The 18,283-nt window shown below is 42.3% G+C and overlaps 1 protein-coding gene across 1 annotated transcript; it reads right to left on the bottom strand.

Moving 5' to 3' along the window:
- Positions 1-16,513: 16,513 nt before the first annotated feature.
- LOC116245260 (uncharacterized) lies at positions 16,514-17,667 on the bottom strand. Its single transcript, XM_031616903.1, has 2 exons — positions 17,039-17,667; positions 16,514-16,880 (listed from the first exon to the last, which is right to left on the bottom strand). The coding sequence occupies exons 1-2, from the start codon at positions 17,665-17,667 to the stop codon at positions 16,514-16,516; spliced, it is 996 nt and encodes a 331-aa protein (XP_031472763.1).
- Between the last annotated feature and the right edge of the window lie 616 nt (positions 17,668-18,283).

Raw genomic sequence — 18,283 nt, 5'->3', positions numbered from 1 at the left:
TTCTTCCTGCAGAACCTTTATTTCCTTGTTTTCCTGTTCGTTCCTATCCATTATCTTCTGCTTGTACTCCTGGTTCGTCTTATACTGTTCCTCAAGTTGGCGATCCTGCGAAGCAATTTACTTTTGCAAGTCTACTTACCTTTGATTATAGATTTTAAGTTGGTCAACTTCCATTGCTTGAGCCTGTCTAATGTTGACCTTTCCTCCATAACCTGGTCGGCCAATTTTTCTCTTTCTGCTTTGAGAGTGGTGATTTTTTCAGTGAGCTAAAGCCTCTGTTTCTTTAGTTCCTTTTCCTCTTTAGTGATCTGTTCGAGGCGGTTGGAGTATTTGATGTCCTCTTCTTCAAGCTGCTGTATCTTGGCGCTGTTCCTGATAACGGCCAGATTGCTGATGCTGTTATGCTTCGACCTGAATGCCCGGCCCATCTGTTTCTGGTCAGTATTGAACATAGAAGTATAGAAAGTCTTTGTCCTCGAGTATTTGCGTTCGGGGGTTTAGCAATCCCGCATCATTTCCAAGTATAAGTCGAGCATGTATTCTTTCCCTAAAAGCTCATTTTGGATGGTGTAATATTCATACTCTCTGGATAGTTGGTTTATTTCCTTTTCCACTTCTTCTGATTTTTTCTAAATATCAAATCATTTACAATGAGTGTGGAGATGGATCCATCATAGAGTTTTTCTAATTTATCGACTCTTCTTTTGGAGTTTCCGACCTTCATTTGCAAATTTTTGAGTTGTATTTTATTGCTGATGATGCAGTAGGATTCGGTGATATTCTTGGCATCGATTTTATCGTGTGCATTTTTGGAGTTGATGAGTTTGGTGTTGGAGGTGAGTAAATTTTTATTGATGTTTTGGTTGAGTTTCTAAGTCGATTGTTGCGTACTTTGATATTATTAATACTGATCTTATAAAAATTATTCTCGTCGTTCAGGTAATTGATCCTGTGGCCGAGACGTTGGTTTTACTCGTAGAGCTATTCGGCGGATTTTTATTTTGGCATTTCGCGATAATCTGTATGGAAAATGGAATAAGAAATTATATTTGAAGAATTTAAATGATAATTACCATAATTATCGTAGTTCTTAGTTTAAAAGAAATGCGTTTTATTGATCGTTGTAAATGCTTTTGCATCGAATGCTTGTAGCATATACTCGCATCAATCCCTCTTATACGCTTGCTAGATCACAAGCCTATGATTCCCCTCTTCAGTTTTTCCCTCCACGTTTCTCATTTTCTTCCAAATCTGCTGCCGAGGGGTGTTTTCATGTTAGAAATTCCATTTTGGGCGTGTGCTTGCTAGTGACGATCGGAAAGGGTCGGTCGATATGATATATAAATTAGTTGAATGAGCATCGAATCCGACCAGATAAAGAAGCTGCGCGTGCGCTACCTGAAGTGCTCCAAGGGCGACCTCCACGAAGGCGAAGTCCTCAACTTCATCTGCATCGATCCCGCCTGCAGAAACAAGGGACTCATCTGCCCCGTATGCCAAAACACCACCCATGATGGACACCAAACCCTCCATCTCAAACTCTTCCTCACCGAAATCAACAAAACGCTCTACAACGCCGAAGAGACTTCGGAACTCAGCGGACTCGCAGAGTACCTACGATCGCTTGATTCCTCCAAGAGGGAAATGATCAAGTCGCTCAGGGAAATGGTCGAGCAGCTGGCCACCAAGGTCAGGGAAGTCGAGGAAAAGATAGAAAAGGGGTATTGCTTACTTCGCAAAATCATCCTCTCTCAGGTAAAAATCACCTCATTTAGTCCACCGTCTCCATGAGACTGCCAGAACTTTACAGACTGCTCACGCAGAACGACTCCACGCAAGACGAAGACGAGATTTACAGGCAAATCGCGAGGTACTCATAGCTTTTGGAGTACAAGGAGGGTAAGCGTAGGATTAGTCAGGAAAGGTGATAACTGTCGACAGCGCCAAGAACTTGGTGACTGAATACGCGAGCAGAGCCGGATCCCTGGCTGCCCATCTAACCACAGTCGTGCAGTAGGCAGGCAAGATCTTCGCTGCGCTTCCCCTGGAGGTGAGCAAGTTCAGCAATAGCAAGGAGAAAGAGGCAGTTGTGCCAGCCAGCATCACCTACTCAGCCACTGACAAATCGTAAAAAAGTAACTATAAAGGTGGGGCATCAACCTAACTGGCGAAAAGAAGGCTCAGCTGGCTCCTGAATGCTATGGCGGTATTGTGTTTGCTTCCACCGAAGAGGGTGACCAGGTGAGAAAGATATCCTTCAAAGTGGTCGAGTCACCCGAAGGAGGAGCCATTACGCTGGGGGTGGCTAATTCCAATCTCTTCAAGGATCGCAACTTCGAAATCAACTATTGTATGAATTTTATGACTCAGAGGGTGAAGCTGGGCTCTACGGAATGTGCTCATTCGGTTTCCTGCCATAGTAGCTATAAGGCAGTGCCTTCCTGTACGCAGTGGGGGACACCATCGACATCACCTACACCCCTAAGGAGAAGAAGCTGCTTTTTGAACGCAGGCATGGGATTGAAAAATGCAGCACAACTTTGCCTGTCGACGACGAAGAAGCCAAGAAGCTAAGTTTCTTCACCATGCTGACAGGCCCTGGAGATACAATCGAGATCGTCGAATGATTCGTGTTCATCTAACCAAATGCAATATTATCCAAGGCATGCTTGCAGAATGTGGATGCTTACTTACAAAAATGGCATTCATTAATTACCGCTATTAATCATACCATGCCATCCCAAAAGATTACATATAATTGGCAATTTGAAGAAAGCATATTATGAGCAAAGAACGTGAATAATTCATGCGTTCTCATGGGGTATATGTGGTGGAAGATCACATCTACACAACCAAAACCTATGCCTAATTGGTATTTCTTTCATAATTTAGGAGCGAAATGCCAGCTTAATTTCTTTCTCTAATCTTTTCAGGTTGTTTCTAGTTATGCTACTAATCGTTTCCTTCTACTTTGTCTACACAGTCGATATTGCCAAAAGGCCATAGAAGAAAGCCGACGAAATCATCAGCCAAACACCTTCCGAGTATGAATAAGCGTTGAAGGCCTATATTTCATCAAAGAATGTGAATTAAAGTAAGGAAGCGTTCACCAGCAGTAGCTCTATCCAATTCGAATAGAGGATGGCAATTTACAACCAGATGATGAATGAGATTAAGTCTATGGAGTCATAACCGACAGATACTCCTTGGCTGTAGGTTCCTCCTGTTGGAACGAATTGATTTGAATAGTCTAGTGATAAGAAAATATATATCATTTCAAATTGATGTTCAATGCTGCCGCCTTCTTTTTCAGCTGGGAATAAAGATACTCCTTCTCAGAAGCCCTCATTTCCGATTATGCGCATCGCATCTTCATCTCGATGATCGTGTGGACGTATTCGTTGTTCTAAGATTACATTATCTCGATTCTGGCATGCTGGGTCAGCTTCAAAGTCTAGAGCTCCTCTTTTAGGTCAAGAATCTATCTTTGCAAGATGTTTATTTCTCCCTATTTTTGGGGAATTTTGGCGTATATTTGGTTGAAAGTCTCCTCCTGAGCCTATTCGCCACCTATCGAATGCAATGAAGGTACTGTTAAAAGACTACGTTATTTCCTCTCGCGATCTAACGATTCATTAGCCAGTTCGGTTTCTCTCATGGATTGCTTTAGCTATGTCTCAAGCCTGTCAACTTCTTTCCTGAAGATAATAACTTCATCATTGGCCTTCAGCAGCTTGTTCTGCAATTAGAGGTAGGAAAGCTCTAGTTCTTCCCTTTCCAGTTTTGCCTGTCTGATCTGTTCTTTGAGTATTTCTTCAAGCTCTTTGCTGCTTTTGAGTAAAGCTGCATCATGATTCCAGCTCTTCTATTTACTCACTAGCTATTGCCTCATTTTTTCCTTCTCAGTCTTGGTCGTCTATAAATGAGTGAGGATTTCCTTTACTTCTTTGGTCAGCTTTTCGATTTCAAGAGCATTGGTTTATTTGATTGTCTTTATTTATTATTTCAGCTTTTTGATGTTTTCCTTTTCTCTTTTGTTATCCTCCACAAGATGCTTGATTTCTTACTCAAGAGACTAAATTCTGGTCCTTTCAAGCTTGTTTTTTGTTGAATTCCCATAAGCTGCCTTTTAATGTTCATTTGCAATCCTCGTCAATTGGATAACTTTTTCTTTTAAGGCAATGCTGTCGTTCAGGAATTTCTATCGCTATTTTCTTAGGCCTTCATTTTCAGAGTTGAGCCTTGAGTTTTCACTTTAAAGTAGTTTTACTCTTGCGTCTGCTTCATAAAACTTCTGAAGTTAAATTTAGCTTCTTTTCTCGAGAATTGCAATCTATTTTTACAATTATCTTATTTTTCCTGTATCTTCAATACTGTTTCTCCTCTCTTTCACTTGTTCAATATACTTTTCCATGATTGCGCTTTCGATTTATGATGATTTCTTTCGACTTCTATCATCGACACTGTTCTGCTTCGGTAGTTAGAGGAAAAAGCTTTTACTTTAATTATGCTATAGTTGCTTGCTGGACAGTTCTTCTCTTAGTAAAAAGTTTTCTTCTTGTAAGTGATCCCTTTCCTCTTCTAATTTACTGTAATGTTAGCTAACTACATTCAATTTCTCCAGAGCTAGTTCATATTCTCTGTGAAGTTATTAATACCTGTTATTTTAATTTGCCTCATTAATCTTATTTTACCTTGCAATCTGATGCTCATAAGCTGAAACCTTCTGCTCTAATGCTCGATTTTTCTCTTCTGTTTGTTCATTAACGCTGCTAATTCTCACAAGGTTGCTGGTGGATTCGTTGAAACGCTCATGCAGTTCATCATATCTTCGTTTTTAATTAATGATCTCGTTGCGCATGCGGTCAGTCTCCTCTTTGATGCAGAGATAATGCTCCTAAAAGGTCTCGATTTCAGCTTGGTATTTGTTATTCAGATAGTTGATTTCTTCCTCCATGATGCGTACCTGCTAGTTGAAGGCGGCTTCCTTTCGCTCGAACTGTGCCTATTGGCTTTGCAGCTCTTCTTCTAGCTGCACAATTTCTCCTTGCTGGGCGCGGTAGACTTCTTCTTCCTTGCTCGCTAGCTCTGCTTCAAAGTCTTCTGCCAGTTTTTCTATCTTGCACTCATAGTCCTTAATCGATTCCTCCAAGCTTTCACACCGTTCACGTGTCAACTCCAGTTCTTACTAAAGCTGAGCCGTATTGTCCAGGAGCTCTTCGTTGTGAGTCCGCAGGTCAGAGATCTGATGTTCGTGTTCGATCAATTTGGAAAGAACTTCCTTCATATTCTTTTCCGCTTCGTTTTTTTTGTTTTTCAACACTTCCTCATTGGCCCTCAGGCTTCGCACGGTTTCTTCCCATTAGGCTTCGGCCTGCTTAAAGGCGAGCTGAAGCTACTGGCATTATGCAGCCTTTTAGCGTAAGTTGACGAAAAGGTCTTCATAGTTCGGAAGCTCATTGATGGTGAGCCCAACTTCTGTGAGAAAGGTGAAGGTGGGCAGTATGCGTTCGTATGAGCGAACTTCTTCCTTGAGTGTGTTATACTTAGCATGGATATCAGCCAGTTCCCTCTCCTTATCCCTTTTGAGTTCGACCAGTCTCAGCTAGAGGACTTGGTTTTGTTGTGCGTGTTCATGGGCGGCTTTGGAGTACTTGTCGGTTTTTGCCTTTTCTTCTTTGAGGAGAGCATCAGAGCGATCCTTTGCGATTTTGGCTTCTTTGATTTATCGGTTGTGTTTGAATTCTACCTTTTTCATCTTGGCTGTGAAGTCTGCGATTTACCGATCCTTCTCCATCACTTGGATCTTGTACTAAACCTAGAAGCATGGGTACGAACTCAAGGGATTCTTCCTACTCGGCGGCCAAGCTCATTTCTGATTAATAAAATATGAGCGTTTGCCAACTTTATTAAGCAAGAATACAATATAACATAAAGGTAGCCCATACATCTCGGCAACTTTATGTAGTATAAAATAGGGATATGGCTTGCTTCACAGAAAATTATTGAATTTGGAGAGGCAAAGATAGGCTGGCTGTTTTATCCCTTGAGGGTATTCGTTAGATGGCTTAATTAAATTTTAATTATCATGATTAATAATCAATTACTTTTCAACTTTGCCAACCCACTCCATGCACATCGTTCGCTTCCTCTCCAAAATAGCACCTCTAAATCCCTCCCTGAGACTCACTGCCTCCTTCGCTCAAGCCTCCTCTCCCAATTTCAATCCTCTTCAGGCCAAGTATTCACTCTTCCATGTAGGATCTTCGCTGCCAGGAGCTTTGATGAGTTTTATCAAGTCTTTGAGCAGAACAAACCAGAATTTTCAGGTGAGCTGCTGGGATCCATAAGCAGGCATCTTATTTCGCTGATCAATGACCGTGAGAGCAGACTCAGCTTTGATAAGGCTGGCCTCCTAGTCACCAACTTCTAAACTTTAGACGTTTCTGCCTACACAGAAAAGAGTAAAGATATTCTCTATACAGCCATCCTCAGCATTCTCTCAGTGCTTCGCGCCCTCAAGACAAAGGGTCTTTTTTCGAGCAGCCTCATGAACCTCAAGAACAAGTTGTGCAGCAAATATGGAAGCCTTATCCGGGAACGCAAGGCAGAAGAAATCGAACTGGCAGAGCTAATCAACGCCTATAATGAAATGGTGTACTTCCGCAATGGCCAAGAGTGCAAGACTGTTGGAGGAAAAATATTGCAGATCTTAGAATATGGAGTAGCTCAGGGACGCGTGCCTTTGAGCAACAATCAAACCTCCTTTTTGCTTTACTGCTTGTCCTGTCGACCGGAACTGACTCCAGTTGAGAGTAAGATCCGCCAGGTCCTTCTTCGTCGAGTGGCCGAGCAGCTAAGCTCGATAAAGTTGCATGACTTGGTGAAGGTGGCAGTCAGCTTGAACAGAATGTAGTTTCTGGATATGGATGGTGATTAGTTTGCGTTGGTAAGGCTGATCACTCAAAAAGTGGCAGACAACATCACCGATCTCGAGGAAGACAGCATATACGAGATCATCCGAGGGGATTTCAATAGCAAATTCAACGGCTTCTACCGCATCTACGAAGAAATTATCAATAATGTATTTGCTGAAATCCACGATAACGGATAGACAGATCTCTAACCTGATGCCGTCTTCAAGATCTTCGGCTACATTGCCGATAAAATTCCACTCGAAAACATAGAAAGCGCCAAACAATAAAAATTCTTTGCTTTTCTCAACGTCTATAGCAATTACTGCAGTTCTGATACGTCAAGATCTAAATCTCTCGGGCACAAGATTTACAACCTTGTCAACAACGGTTTCTTCTCAGGCCAACTAAAGTCCAAGCTTATCGAAATTATAAAGAAGCATTAACTTCATGTTAGCACTAACCTGCTCTATGAATTGGCCATCCGTCGCTTTGACATTTCTTCATTCGCTAGCTCATTGCAACAGTATGATGTCGCATCACTAAAAGAAGAGATTCTCTTCAAATTGGGCGTTATCTCTCATCATATGGCTAAGGAAAGTCCTGAAGCTGCAGCAGTATTTGCACAAGTATAGGAACGCGTTAGCCAAACCGTCACCACTCCACAGCAATTCATTGACTTGTGTCGCAGGTTGACAAAATACAGTCTTTAATTAAAGGATTTCCATGAAGCCTTCTCAAAGCTACTCACCCAGATACCTAATCCCTTTGTATCCTCGTAAGCCCTTCCACTGAGCTATCGAGCCTTCTATTTTAGCTACATTCACGAAAGCAGTCGAAACAACAAAAATTTCAACGCTTTTGTGCAGGCTCATGATGCAGCCATAACTTTGGAAGACTTCACTAGCCTTATTTCTCACTATTTCCACCAAGAATAATTCAGTAACAAGCGCACCGAACTAAATCGTCAACTTCTCCAGCTTACTGTTCGCAAAGTCCACCCCGTTCTGGAAAGCAAGCACAAGAAGGGTATTTCTTGCATCGTTGACTTGGTCAATAAATATAATCGGCTAGCTATAGGTGGAGCCCTTGACAGCTATTCAGAATCATCTCTTTTTAAGATTATTCACTCTTTAATTTCAAGGCTAGATGTGCTGGCAGAGACAGAGGCAATTCCCATCTTCCTTTCAGTTATGGAAAAGTACATTACGAGGAACTATAAACGATATAATTTAGAGACTAATTATCGATCACTCTTGAAACATTTGCTGTCCCAGCTTGACCGGATCACTCCTATCAGGCAACGCCTAACTGGAGAAATCATTTCTGCTGCTCTTCGGTTGTAATTCCTAACAAAGAAATCCTTGGAAAATGTGAGTTTGGATAAAATAAAAAGCCTCAACTTCATTGAGAGGAGCCGCGCCCAATACATAAAGGACTATACATACACGCCCAAAATATAAAGAATAACTCAGAGCACTCTCACCGTTGTCTTCAGCAACACCAATCTCGAGAATATTTTAATTGAGAATGAGAAGAGAATCATCGAGATCATTAGTAATGCGCACCCAAGAGACCTCAACAACTATCTGCTGCTCTACAAGCATCAAAGGCACTCTTGTGGTCGACGCATCTTGGCATAAATCCTCAACAACTTCGTTGAAAAAGTGAAAAACCTTGACAAGATTGACCTCGTCGGCATTTGCCAAAGCGCCATCGATAGCAATACCTACAATTTCTATCAGTATAAGAAATTTAGCGAAAAAGTTGTCGAAGAATTCAGAAAAAGAATTGGACTCTACTCTATGTAAACCCACATGGAATTCATTAAGTTCATTATCAGCCAGCCTGGCCTCAATCCTCGTGAGTATTACAATTAACTTGTTGATTTCGCAGAGCGTAGGGACGATATTAGCGAGATACAGTACGATCAGCTCTTGGTCCGTCTAGCTTCTACCAACTACGCTTTTAAGTAGGAAGAAATAAAGAGTCTTGATAGGATAGCCAAGAGGAGCATTCATTCAGGGCTTTACTTCTTCCTTATGCTGTAAAACCAAATTAAGTCTGATGTTAGATCAAGCTTTGTCAAGGAATTTTCCCAAAGATACAATTAGCTCCTCCAGCAAGAAAAAAACACCCCCCATTCTATTAACACCATCTATTACCTTTATCTCAAAAAGAAATATCCTGAAGAAACTGCAAACCTGAATCTGGAAGGAAACCAGTTGCATTTTGATAAGGCAGCTACCAAGCCCAAAGATCCAGAGTTTATTGTACATTTTTCTTTATGTAGAATACTATCGTTCGATTGGGAGGAGGCGTTTCCTAATAAATAAAAGACTTCGGACCTGACAATTACTTCCTCAAGATTAAGTATTCATGATAATGATATAGGGAATGCGTCATTACTTTCTTATACCCAAGACGTATCGGCTCATATTATGAACACGAGTTCGTTAAAAGAGCGTTTTCTACCATCAAAGGATAAAATTTGACAACAATCTGCATCCATATCACAACTAATGCCAACATGTTGGAGTATATCAACAAATGTAAATATGTTTTAATAAAGGCGCTCCTTCTCTTTTCAATCAAGAAGAATACCCCAAGGCACTGCAAGAGCTCAGAGACGCTGAGAAGAAATTCAAAGAAGACAGAAAGATGAAATCGGAATGATCTGCGTGTTTACATTTGCTTTTCAATTTATGATCAATCAAATCACATCATTTATCGACCCTGGGGATCAGAAAGCTCAGCGTAGTTGTAACCGGGGGCGCCTGGTCGCTCCAAGCTACGCTTTAGCCACAATCGATAGATATAGATAATCAGTGAAACAACGATAACTATGTAAGAAATGCCTTACCTGAGACGGCAACAGTGACTAGCGTATAGAACCACCAAGGAAAATCGTCCTTCTATACATACATAAGCTTCATATCACATCTTTTTCCTTCATCTTTTGACTAGTAGTTTTCATTACAGGTTTAGCATTTACTTTCTGCTTGGCATATCTTGCAATATTTGACTTTGCAAACCTCGCAGTGCTTCGATTAGGAAAGGTAATAATTGGTCATGCACACATGGCATTCGCCGGTTATGGGGGAACATGATTGGCAATTTTGGTTGGAGCATTGAATGCATTTTTGATTGGATAGGTAATAACCATCATCACAGATGATGCAACTCTTGAGGTCTTCGCGACACATGTTGCAATTGGAAATGGGGCATTTTTCGCATTGATTGTCGATCAAGAAGTGACTCTCTATGCAGCTAAAGCAAGATCCAGCTGAGTCACATGTGCTGCAATTGCTTATCTTGCATGGCTTGCAGGTTGAATCATCCAAATAAAATCCTGGCCTGCAGTTTAAACATTCCAGTTTGTTGCAATATTAGCAGTTCTGAACACTGCATGTAATGCATTTTCCATTGTCAGGGTAATATCCACCTGCGCATTGAAGGCAATTTCCACTTGATTGGCAATTAATGCAATTAATTTTACTGCAGGGTGAGCATTAAAGAAGTGTTCCATTTCTCTCCAGATAATAGCCAGTATGGCACTAAATGCAATTACCCTTTGTGCATTCTTTGCAGTGCGGTTTCTAACAGCTAATGCACTAGGATCCCATCAGGTGAAAACCGTCAAGACAGCTAAAGCATTTATTCTTTTAGCAGGCAAGACAGTTGAATGCAGAACAGGAAAGACAATCCTTCGATGGGGATGAAGCAAGGTAATATCCATCGAAACAGCGGGTGCATTCTGTGCCAGATGTGCAGTTGGAGCATTTATCAGGACAGACGATGCAGGTGGGACCAGATTGGTAATACCCTGTGAGACAAGTGAGGCAATTTCCGTTCTCCTGGCAGGTTGCGCAATTAAGTCTAGCGCAATTATAGCAATAAGACGACCCCTCTGCTTGTATCAGCAGATGATATTAAAAGCATTCCAGGCATTCCGTGAAAGTGCACCGTTTACAGCTGGCGAAGGGGCAAAAATCGCAGGAATTCCCTTGGACGTATCTTCCGGGGTCGCATTAGAGACACTGGCTGGGCGATAGGCATTTTCTGCAATGCTAGGCGCATGGGTGGCAGATCGAGTCGCTTCCCAAGTAGTAGTAAGATTGGCATTAGACGCAGATGTTTGAGTCTTTTTGAACGTTGATGCAGTGCGGGTCAGCAAAAGGAGGATTGTTCTGCGTGTTCGATAGCGTTGCCAGCAAGATTAAAACCAAGTAGCAGATCATCGCTATTAATTATTATACTTTTTAAATTGGGTAGCTTTGATCATTTAAATCCAAACTTTTGAGGCTTGCTTGAAATATCCACAAAAGATCTATAGACAAAAACAAAACCAAAAGTCCAAAGTTCATTCATAGGTGATTCCTTTTGCTTTCTTTTTCAAATCATAATCAAAATTATATATTTTTTGGCCTTCTGGGTTGGTAAGCTGCATTTTTTCTTGGTAAATTAATAATAATGTATAAGGTAGCAATAGAGAAAAATAAAAAGGGTGAAACATAAGCATAAACAATGGAAGCCGTACCCATGCTTTCTGAACTTTACATTCAACTTCCCAAACCGAATCCGGTTCGAAAAATTTCATTTGTTAATCATCAATAACAGCACATTACCGAATATCAAACTTTTTATCATGGGGACCATCAAGAGATACACACAATTTCTGATAGAAACTCACTGGAAAAAGGCAGCCATTAGAAAAATTTGGCCCCTAATAGCAGATCAAAACCCATAATGGCGTAATTTTTGCAGAATAGTCGCTCTGACGGTGAGATCATCCTTGGCTGGATCAAGAGTATCTTTCAGAAAAAGAACTTGCTTGGCCCGCACTGGGAAGATAAGATCAGAAGCAAAAGATACAGCCTCATGAAAGGCGCATTCTAGAAATTGAAGTAAGAACGGCAGTCAGTCTACTCGCCATATCTACAGACTCAATCTAGGCATAAGCCATACTTTAACAAGCAGAACCATCTTCTAATGATGGGATTAGAGAAGCTTAGTTAAGTTTACTCCAACATCGTAGTAAAAGTAAAAAGAACAGTTTTTTCAAAAATCTTACGTTTTTTAGCCTTCCAGAATGCGCCTTTAAGGGCAAACTCTAAAATGGACAGCTTTACCTTTCAGCTAGAGTCGACTGGGTCATTGAACAGCAAAAATCACGGTCGTTAGTAAAAAACCAGTAAGTAGTTATCTCCTAACAACATTCATTTTATCAAGCCTGTATATGCGAAAGAAACAATAACGCCTATAAAGCCATTGGCCAAAAACCATGATTACGTTGTGACTCCATAGGCACAATTCAGGACTCCAATAAAGCAAGTGCAATCATCAAAAAATTTGATATTTGCAACGAATGAGTATGCACTCACGCCTGCTACTCCCATCAAAGAGCAGCTTACAGATCACAAAAAGCCAAGAAGGTAAAACAACTTTCTCACCACTTAGAGTAAAATGAGTAAGCATAGTGATAGGGGTAAGGGGAATAAGGAACTAGTTAATAGCAAATCACAACCGCACCATCTCGCTATTGGCGGAATCGGCGGCAATTTTAAATACGAGTTTAACCAGCACAATTACATCGTGGTCCAGCCATAAAATATGCAAATGCAGCATCAACTTCCCACTGTAAACCCTCCTTCCCCAGTCTCTCACCAATTTACACCAAGCATCAAGTTTCATGTTCCCTAAACGAAGCACATCAACATCCAGCCAATCCCTCTCGTGCTGAAGCAGTCTAACCACCTCTAGAAGCGAGACCCTAACTATGTTCGGCCTCATTCCCATAACCCATTCGCGACTCAACCGAACACGGTCAAAAGCTCAAGCCAGCAAAACATCATCGAGGAAAAGAGCGACAATAGAAAATCAAGATCGATTTCTTTATCAGGCAACATCAAGATTTCCTTCATGAGCAAGTAGGAGCAGAATGCAAAATAGGCAAAGAATAGAGGGAACGACTATGTATAGGAAGATAAGCTCAAATACCAGCAGAACATCCACAAGCTAGGCACGGCTGAAAACAAAAAGCTGAGACAGCATTACCAGCTGAATAGCTATGGAAACTAGCTCATTCCTCAAGACTATATGCCCACTCCTCAAACTCCCAACTACGTATATTCCACGCCTATCTCTCCAAAGCCCCAATAATTCTACCCCAAGAACATCCACGTCAATTACGTGACTCCAAATCCACATTCCCCAGCCACTTCACGTTCTCCACGCAATTTCGGTTATCAGTCATTCCTTCCAATGAACCCTGAGCCAAGATAGATTCCGCAGCAGATGAAGCAATCGGTTCAAATGGCTGCAGTCTAGTCTTCTAAGCGGCTGTTGCGGTAGAAGATACTCGTGACGAGTTCCCAGAGGCAGAAATGAATCTAATTTTATATTTTTAAGTATTCCCATCTCTATTATAATAGTAATATATGAGCGAAAAGATAAATCAACTATGCAAGTTGATCGCCAAACACCCCTCCAAAATCAACCTCCTCAACGAAGCAATAACGATCGCACTAGGCACGCTCCAAGCTCGCTCCTTCAAGCCCATCGTGGAACTTATGAAGTCCTTTGACCAAGGACCAGAAATCAGCAAGTTTAGGGATAACAAACTGCAAGCCATCTTTACTCCTGTTGTCTAGATATGCTTGAACCAGCCTGACAGTGAAGCATTTTAGCTGCTTTCTCAGGTTTTCAGTATTTCCAGCCAAAAGGATACTCTGACTGAAAAATTCATAGATATCATCTCTGAGAATGAAGGAGATTTGTCAGAATGGCCTGCCAACTTAATGATAAACGCATTTGAGAAATTGGCTATTCTGAATGAAAAGGAAGATGAGGGGAAGGTAGAATTAATCGTAAAGATTTTGATTGACCTTCCTCGCTTTAGCGAACTCAATCTTCCTGAAGACCTTCATGCGCCCTACAAAAAAAGTAGAGATTTTTTAATTCAGGTTTCCAAAAGTTGCTGATCACCACTCTTGCCAATTCTAAAGTTTCTAAGGAGCTTCTTCATAATATCTACCACAACCTTGGAGAGAAAGTTTTGTCAAAGCTTCAGAACCCGCTAATCCTTTCCAACAACTGCATCGATCGCTTTGCCAACGATTCTTCACTGCAGATCTAAGTTCTATCATGCATCTTCTTGCTGGTGGGGAAGTATGGCCTATAGCTAGAAGAATTTTACCCAAAACTTGAAAGATTAGTCAGGCAGCGCGAGGGTGGCTATTCTATCTATGAGTTGCCAAACAGCCGTCGTTTTTTCAAGCTTCTTGAAGCTGCTCTTCGCTCTTCACGCGTGCCATTTAAGACGATCAGCACGTTCGCTCATCTCTTGATCCGCCAGCTGCCAGGATAATAAAGCTAATTCGCCTTCTGGAGTCTCTCCTTCATCGTCAATCTGGCCAAAAAGCATCGAAAACTTCTTGACGAGCTTCCGTTAATCCCCGAACTCAAGGTCCTGAAGTACCACTACAACCACAAAATTCGGGTATTGGTGCAGGAGCTCTCCAAAAACATGAATAAAATCGACTATTTGTAGATCGAATAGTTCGGCCAGATCGATTGTAGGGCCCTCAACGAGGCCAAGATGGCATCTTTGGCCGAATCACTAGAAAATGGAGAACTATAGTTTAAAATTCCAGCTTTCGAAGATTACATTTGAGCACTCTTGATAAATGATTAATGATCCATAAAAAATAACTTAGTATCAAATCATGCTGAAAAGTTTGATCTTTTGCTTCGATTTTCCTCTTTTCAGTTCTTCAAAGACCACTCCTTTGCTCTTCAAGGCAAGGCTTTCGTTCTCCTTATCTCGTAAGCAGTTTATATGTGATTTTCTCGATAACTCATGGTTAGATGTTTGCCTCTTTAAGGAGTTGCTTCTTTTTTCGATAGGATCGTTCTGTAGGCCTTCTGAAATGTGGTTTCGAGTTACCTTCCATCCTTCATCTCTAGATACGAAATTCGAGTTGGCTTTTTCCATAAAGTTCGTTTATTTTAGAGGTGTTTGGTAATTAAACTCAGTATACACCTTGGACGGCATAAATTGAACCTCTTTCTTGCTTTCCAAAGCTGTTGCTTTTTTCAATTTTTAGTTTTCCTGCTTGAGCTGCTGGTTTTAATCTAAGATTGTCTGATATTTTTAGGCCAGTTAGTCATTTTTCTTTCTCTACTTTTCGAGTTTTGCAAGCATGTCTTGCATGAATGCTCCAACTATTTCGCTGCTCTTGGATCCAGCCTATTTGACTTGTCTCTTGATGGCATTTTTTGCTTATTTGAGCTCTTAGCGAAGCGAAGTAAGTTGGTCCTTCAAAGTGGTAATCTTGGACTTTTCGCATTTCTATTTGATCCTGGAGCATTTGACGAGAGATTCCTTGAGGTGGTCGAAGTTTCTGGCGATGCTGTTGGCGATGAGGCGCGAGGTGTTATTCTGGGGATTTTGGTTGAGACTGGTGATCTGCTCCATCAAAAACCTTTGGAAGTCCGAGAGCTGAGTCAGAGTTGATGTCAAATTGTCGGCTCTCGACAGGTCATCGTAAAGCTTCTCGTCTATTTGCGTAAAGTCCTTGGATTTGATGCGCTTGAGTTCCTCGTTCATGCCGATGATTTAACAGTTTATTAATAAAAATTAATGCAAATCTTAATCTTGCTTATATCAGACTAATAATCATGCTCTGTTGCACAAATCACGCTTTTGAGCCTTTGGCCTCCCACTCCTTCTCCCAGCTATCGTAATCTCTCGCCACCTTCTCAGCCAAGTCCCTGGAGGCGTTCCATATCTACTTGACTGCTTCGGGGTTGCTCTCGAGGATATCTTCTTCTTTGATCCACGGTTTGACTGGCTGGTCGGGCGTGGAGGGTCCCTCTTCGAACTTGGGATTGAACAGTTTGTAAATGGAGTCTATATAGTTGAGCTTGGAGAGGTAGTCTTCGGTTTCTATCCTCAGCAAGGTGTGCGACGGCTTGTGGACTTTTGATTCATAGCACCTGTTGCAGATGTCAATATCGAATTCATCGAGGCATTTCCATCGTACCCCCACAACCTATGACTTGCAGTGCTCGCATTTGATGTTTTTATGCACTGTTAAGTTGGCCTTTTATTCCACCTTCGCCTCCTGGCTAGCAGGTACTGTCTGCTCTGGTTTGAGCTCGGTCTTATTTTCTTTTTTGAAACTGGTTTCGCGTTTGATCTATGCGGGGACTGTGCTTTCCTCACTCAGTTTGGACAGTATTGCTGATTCATTGTTGGACTTTGCGGACTTCTAGAAAAAGCTTTGGTTGAGAAAATCCTCGTCAGGCAGTTTGATGATGATCTTTGGCTTCTTCACTTCCTATTTATAGCACTCAAAACTGTCGTCATTATCAACATCAATCCTCTCATTATCCTCATAGTAGTAGAAGGTGATCTCCTCTTCTTGCAGTTTGAAGGTGGCCTTTATCTTGGCGATGAACTCAGCGTAACTATTGATGCCCTATATTTTGACCTTCTTGTTTGTTTCTCTCAGTTGAGCAGTGATAAACATCCTCCTGAAATAAGTATTGATATTAGATGTGTAGATAATAATGGATGAATAGATGGGCTTCAATCATTCGCAGCCAGGAATGCCTGAGAGGGTGTAGAATTCATGGATCTTGGTGATTCCGCTGATGTAGGCAGCTGTCCTCAAGTCCACCTTGCGAGCGAGCGAGATGTCAATGACTTCCTTGGTGGCTTGGGTCATCACCTCCTCAATACCGGCATGCACGATGTCCTTCTCAGTGGCACCCTTGAGCAGGTCTTCCTTGTTGATCGAGAGTCCGGTGGCCTCGTTGATGACGTCGAGCAGGTTGTTCTTGGTCTTTTCCTCCCACTTGCGGGACATCCTTCCGGGATTGACGTGCTCGAGGTTCTTCAGCCACTCGAAATAGCTGACTGCCACACCTCCAGCATTGCACAGCACGTCAGGCAGGAACCTGATCCCTTAGCAAGGCAAATCTTTTCGCCCTCAATGGTGGTGGGTCCGTTGGCAGCCTCCACGACGATCTTGCACTCAAAACGATGGCATTGTTGCCGTTGATTGACATTTCAAGGGCGGCGGGATGAAGATGTCGCTATATTAGATAGAAAATACCATGGCTTGTAGATAGCGTCCTCCTTTTCGAAGTATTCGGCATCGGGGAAGCCCTTGACGCCCTTGTTCTGGACGATGTAGTCCTTGAGAGCCTGGTAGTCAATTCCATTAGGATTGTAGATGCTGCCGTCATGTTCGGCGACTCCGACCAACTTAGAGCCTTCCTCAGTGAAGTATTTGCTTGCCCAGTAGCCGACGTTTCCGAATCCCTGAATGATGAGGGTCTTTCCCTTCAATCCTGTGTTGATCTTGAGCTTCTTGGCAATCTTTTCATTATTGAGGAGCTGTTTGGCGCAGGTGAAGACACCCAATCCTGTGGATTCAGTCCTTCCGCTGATACCGAACTGGTTGAGATATTTGCCAGTGGTGACGGCATCGCTGTTGATGTCCCTATATCCGTAGAATGCTTGATATGTTGATTTCATCCAACTCATTTCCCTTTCGCCAGTGCCCACATCGGGTCCCGGCACGTCCACGGCGGCTCCAATCGAGTTCTTCTTGGCGAGGCGAACGGAGTACTGTCTGGTGAGTGTCTCAACCTCGCGAGGAGAATACTTGCGGGGGTTGATGCAGATTCCTCCCTTGGCGCCTCCGTAGGGGAGGTTGACGATGGAGCACTTGATGGACATGAGGCAGGCGAGCGCCTCTACTTCTTAAATATCCACATTCTCAGCGTAGCGGGTTCCTCCCTTGGTGGGCAATTTATGGGTCTTATGCTGGCATCGGTAAGCGGAGATGGTTTCAAGGGTGCCGTTGTCTGGATAGGGAAATTGGACCTCTGATGAGTGGAATGCTGCACTTGACGACGTTCTCTGCCTTTTTGTAGAAGTTGAGGACGTCGGTGCGGATGCCGGTGTGGACGGCAGCGCGGTCGAAGAAGCTTTCGACCATCTTGAGGAAGGTGGCGCCGGCTGCGAAGGAATACCTGGTGGGGTGCGTCAGTAAGGCTGACCGCTTGAGGATGTTGTTGATCATATAAATCTTATTTATAACCCTCAAAACCTTGCAAAAATGTCAATATCCACCATCAACACAACTCCAGTATCCACCATGGGGTCGGCTGGAAACTTCCCCACTTTCTCTTTTATTAAAGGACAGTAACTCAAAGGGATAGATATAAATGGATCCTGATTAATAAATATATTTTAATTGAAGATTTGGGGTTGGGGTTGGGGTTGGGGTTGGGGTTGGGGTTGGGGTTGGGGTTGGGGTTGGGTTGGGGTTGGGGTTGGGGTTGGGGTTGGG

The sequence above is a fragment of the Nymphaea colorata genome, unplaced genomic scaffold (genome assembly GCF_008831285.2).
Source record: "Nymphaea colorata isolate Beijing-Zhang1983 unplaced genomic scaffold, ASM883128v2 scaffold0602, whole genome shotgun sequence".
Lineage (NCBI taxonomy): Eukaryota > Viridiplantae > Streptophyta > Magnoliopsida > Nymphaeales > Nymphaeaceae > Nymphaea > Nymphaea colorata.
The sequence above is the reverse complement of the archived record's forward strand: the minus strand, read 5'-3'. Positions and strand labels throughout refer to the sequence as shown.

Excerpts from the sequence above, each read along its gene's own strand:
- LOC116245260 (XM_031616903.1), bottom strand. The coding sequence starts at position 17,667 with ATGTCCATCAAGTGCTCCATCGTCAACCTCCCCTACGGAGGCGCCAAG. Across the intron at positions 16,881-17,038 it reads GACGCTATCTACAAGCCATG|GTTCCTGCCTGACGTGCTGT; the intron begins GTATTTTCTATC and ends CTAAGGGATCAG.